Here is a 4,000-nt window from a genome sequence, read left to right on the forward strand (position 1 = left end):
CATTTCTATAGCGCCTTTCATGACCTCAGGATGGCCCAAAGCGTTTACAGTATTTTTGAAATGCAGTCACTGTTGTAACATAGGAAATGTAGCAGCCAATTTGCACAGCAAGGTCCCACAAACAACAAAATAGCTAAATGATCTGTTTTAGTGGTTGAGGGATAAATTTTGCCAGGACACTTGGGAAAACTCCCAATCTCATCTTGGAACAGTGCCAAGGGGCGTTTTACGTCTGCCCTTAGGGCCTTGGTTTAACATCTCATCCCAAAGGCAGCACCTCTTGACAATGCAGCGCTCCCTCAGCACTGCACTGGAGTGTCAGCCTAGATTATGTGCTCAAGTCTCTGGAGTGGGACGTAAACCCACAACCTTCGACTTCAGGTGTGATTTAAGAGGCAAGGGTGCTACCACTGAGCCAAGGCTGACACATTAGCCTTCAACCACAGTACAACAATATCCACTTATACTCTAAAGGGAGCACTGTCGGGTTGTCCAAAAGCAAATGCAAATATACGGGAATGTAATTTTAATAAACCTATGCAAATTCGATAAGGATCTCTCCACAGAACATTTATCACCTTGCTACTGACTATTTGCATTCATGAAGTACAATCGAGTCAGATTAATTGGGTACCAAAGATCTCGAGAGCAAGAGGGGCGGAGCAGACCGGTCCAAGACTGGCCCGCTCTGCAGAATGCCCTTCCTTTAAAGCAATTTCCCTCCATTCAGCGGTGAGCAGTGAGGATCTGGAGAATGCAGAGATCAGCCGCTCTGCAAGCTTGCATCGCCCACCAGCAAGCGGCTTTGACAATCCTGCAGCAATACCTCCAGGATCAGCGGCACCTTGGTCCAGACCAGCCCCCCACCGGCCAGGCAGCGTCTGGTCCAGTTGGGAGCGGACCCGGCGTGAGCCAGCCCGGATCCAGCAGCCAACATCGAGCCCCGTCCTCAGCTCCTTCCAGGAAGCGGAGAACAATCTTGCAGGTCGCCAGGGAGAGCAGATTAACCCGTCTAATAGGCTTAACTTCGGATTTATTAAATATAGAGCAAAATTCCTTGTATCAATTGCAAGAGACGCACTCTCACGTGGAGTCCAAGGTAAGGTGCAATGTTGGTCAGTGAAAATCCCATAAATTTTGGAAACATTTTTTTTACTCATCTTTAATCGAATGAATGCAAACCTTAAATTATCTACCATCTGACTCTGCACTATTTGGAGATAACCGTTTAACACTTTAACTGGAGTACAGCACCGTTGAAAGTAAACCACTGAATTATTTTGTAGACATGGAAATCCATTTTGCTGCGAGTGAGTTTCATGTCATAAGTAGCGTTGCACTTTGCAAACATTTTCTATTTGCTCTTTTCTTTCCAGCTCAGCGTGGAGCTCAGAAATATCTGCAGTCGCATGGCAACCAGAGAAGATTGTCTTCGATTAGATGGAGATCTGAAAGCGATCGAGCAGTGTTTGGGAGACATTGTTAACCAGTTGTTGCTTTCATTGTCCTCCAACAATTCAGGATCACACCTGCAGGCCACTGGTGTGCTGAAAAGACTCTTCCAAAAATTCCTGGATATCTGAAATCGGGGAAAACAGATGATCTGGTCATTATCACATTGCTGCTTTAGGGAACTTGCTGCCTACAATAAAATATCCTATGACACTATATCGAGTTCTCCCAGGTGTCCTGGCCCATATTCAAACCTCAACCAACATCACTAAAAACAAATGATCTGGTCATTATCAAATTGCTGTTTGTGGGAGCTTGCTGTGCGCAAATTGGCTGTCACGTTTCCTACATTACAACAGTGCCTACAGCTCAAAAAGTATTTCATTGGCTGTGAAGTGCTTTAGGGCGTCCCGAGGCCATGAAAGGCGCTATATAAATACAAGTCTTTCTTTTTGGAGACGCCATTTATCTGTGACCGTTAGCAGTACAAGCACAATGTATTATTTGGATAATGTGAGGGGTGTTGACATCTATAGAGCCTTAAAAAATAGATGGATGGTATAGTTGGTCAAAATATGTCGTTCCTTCACGTGTCATAATGGAGCTGCCTTGCGTGCATTTTCTACTCGCACATGTTTCACATTCAGACTGTGACAACAGGCGTGCCACCCGAGTGCAGCCCTTGACCACATGTTGGCATTGGAACATGGTCCTCTTGGTCAGTTTCCTTTGCTCCACCAATGGTGGCCGTACCTTCAGCTGCCTAGGCTCTAAGCTCTGGAAATCCTTCCATAACCCTCTTTACCTCTCCTCCTTTAAGTCGCTCCTTAAAACCTACATCTTTGACCAAGCTTTTGATCACCTGTTGTATCAGCTCCTTATATGGCTTGATCTCAAATTTTGTCTGATACCATTCTTGTGAACAACAACAACTTGTATTTAAACATGGTGTGGAGATGCCGGAGTTGGACTGGGGTGGACAAATGTAAGAAGTCACACAACACCAGGTTATAGTCCAACAGCTTTATTTGAAATCACAAGCTTTCGGAGCATTGTTCTCTCCACACAGATGCGGCCGGACCTGCCGTGATTTCCAGCAAAAAAAATGTTTTTTGTCTATTTTTTTGTTTTTCATACAGACCCCAGCATCTGCAACATTTGACCCCTTGTGACCCCACCTCATTGTTCTTTGATGTAATGTTTTCCTGACTGACCTGTTTGGACACCATTCACACCCTTGATTGCTGTGATTATCTCTCTGCCGAGGTGTGATAAATGGCAGTTAGAAAGATTACCTGTAAACATCTGACATTATTCTCTGACTATATAAGCTGTGTTTTTATGCATCTCTCCACTTCACCTGATGAAGGAGCAGCGCTCCGAAAGCTTGTGATTTCAAATAAAGCTGTTGGACTATAACCTGGTGTTGTGTGACTTCTTACATTTGTATTTAAACGTTAACTCTGTTTCTCTCTCCACGGATGTTGCCTGGCCTGCTGAGTTTTTCCAGCATTTTCTGTTGTTATTTTGTATTTATATAGTGCCTTTAATGTAGTAAAACGTCACAGGAGTATTATGAGACAAAAAATTTGACACCGAGACACATAAGGATATATTACGGCAGGTGACCAAAAGCTTGGTCAAAGAGGTAGGTTTTAAGGAGCGGCTTAAAGGAGGAAAGAGAGGTAGCGAGGCGGAGAGGTTTTGGCAGGCAATTACAGAGCTTAGGGCCTAGGCAACAGAGGCACGGCCACCAATGATGGAGCGATTATAATCAGGGACACTGAAGAGGGTAGAATTAGAGGAGCGCAGATATCTCAGGGGGGGGTTGTGGGGCTGAAGGAGATTACAGAGATAGGGAGGGGCGAGGCCATGGAGGGATTTGAAAATAAGGATGAGAATTTTGAAATCGAGGCGTTGCTTAACCGGGAGCCAATGTAGGTCAGTGAGCACAGGGGTGATGGGTGAACGGGACTTGGTGCGAGTTAGGACATGGGCAACCGACTTTTGGATCACCTCAAGTTTACGGAGGGTAGAATGTGGGAGGCCAGCCAGGAGTGCGTTGGAATAGTCAAGTCTAGAGGTAACAAAGGCATGGATGAGGGTTTCAGCAGCAGATGAGCTGAGGCAGGGGCGGAGACGGGCGATATTACGGAGGTGGAAATAGGCGGTCTTAGTTATTCTGTGGATATGTGGTCGGAAGCTCATTTCAGGATCGAATATGACACCAAGGTTGCAAACAGTGTGGTTCAGCCTCAGACAGATGTTAGGGAGAGGGATGGAGTCGGTGGCTAGGGAACGGAGTTTGTGGCAGGGACCGAAAACAATGGCTTCGGTCTTCCCAATATTTAATTGGAGAAAATTTTTGCTCATCCAGTACTGGATGTCGGGCAAGCAATCTGACAATTTAGTGACAGTGGAGGGGTTGAGAGAAGTGGTGATGAGGTAGAGCTGGGTGTCAGTGTACATGTGGAAACTGACGCTGTGTTTTCGGATGATGTCGCCAAGGGGCAGCATGTAGATGAGAAATAGGAGGGGGCCCAGGATA

At 45.7% G+C, this 4,000-nt stretch overlaps 1 protein-coding gene across 1 annotated transcript; it reads left to right on the forward strand.

The window, feature by feature from the left end:
- The first annotated feature begins 754 nt into the window (after positions 1-754).
- Positions 755-2,871, forward strand: dleu7 (deleted in lymphocytic leukemia 7). Its single transcript, XM_086006396.1, has 2 exons — positions 755-1,099; positions 1,377-2,871. The coding sequence occupies exons 1-2, from the start codon at positions 755-757 to the stop codon at positions 1,581-1,583; spliced, it is 552 nt and encodes a 183-aa protein (XP_085862522.1). The 3' UTR covers positions 1,584-2,871.
- The last annotated feature ends 1,129 nt before the right edge of the window (positions 2,872-4,000 follow it).

This window comes from Somniosus microcephalus, chromosome 14 (assembly GCF_052327205.1).
Source record: "Somniosus microcephalus isolate GS21.2 chromosome 14, FLI_Smic_1.0, whole genome shotgun sequence".
In the NCBI taxonomy this organism is placed as follows: Eukaryota; Metazoa; Chordata; class Chondrichthyes; order Squaliformes; family Somniosidae; genus Somniosus; species Somniosus microcephalus.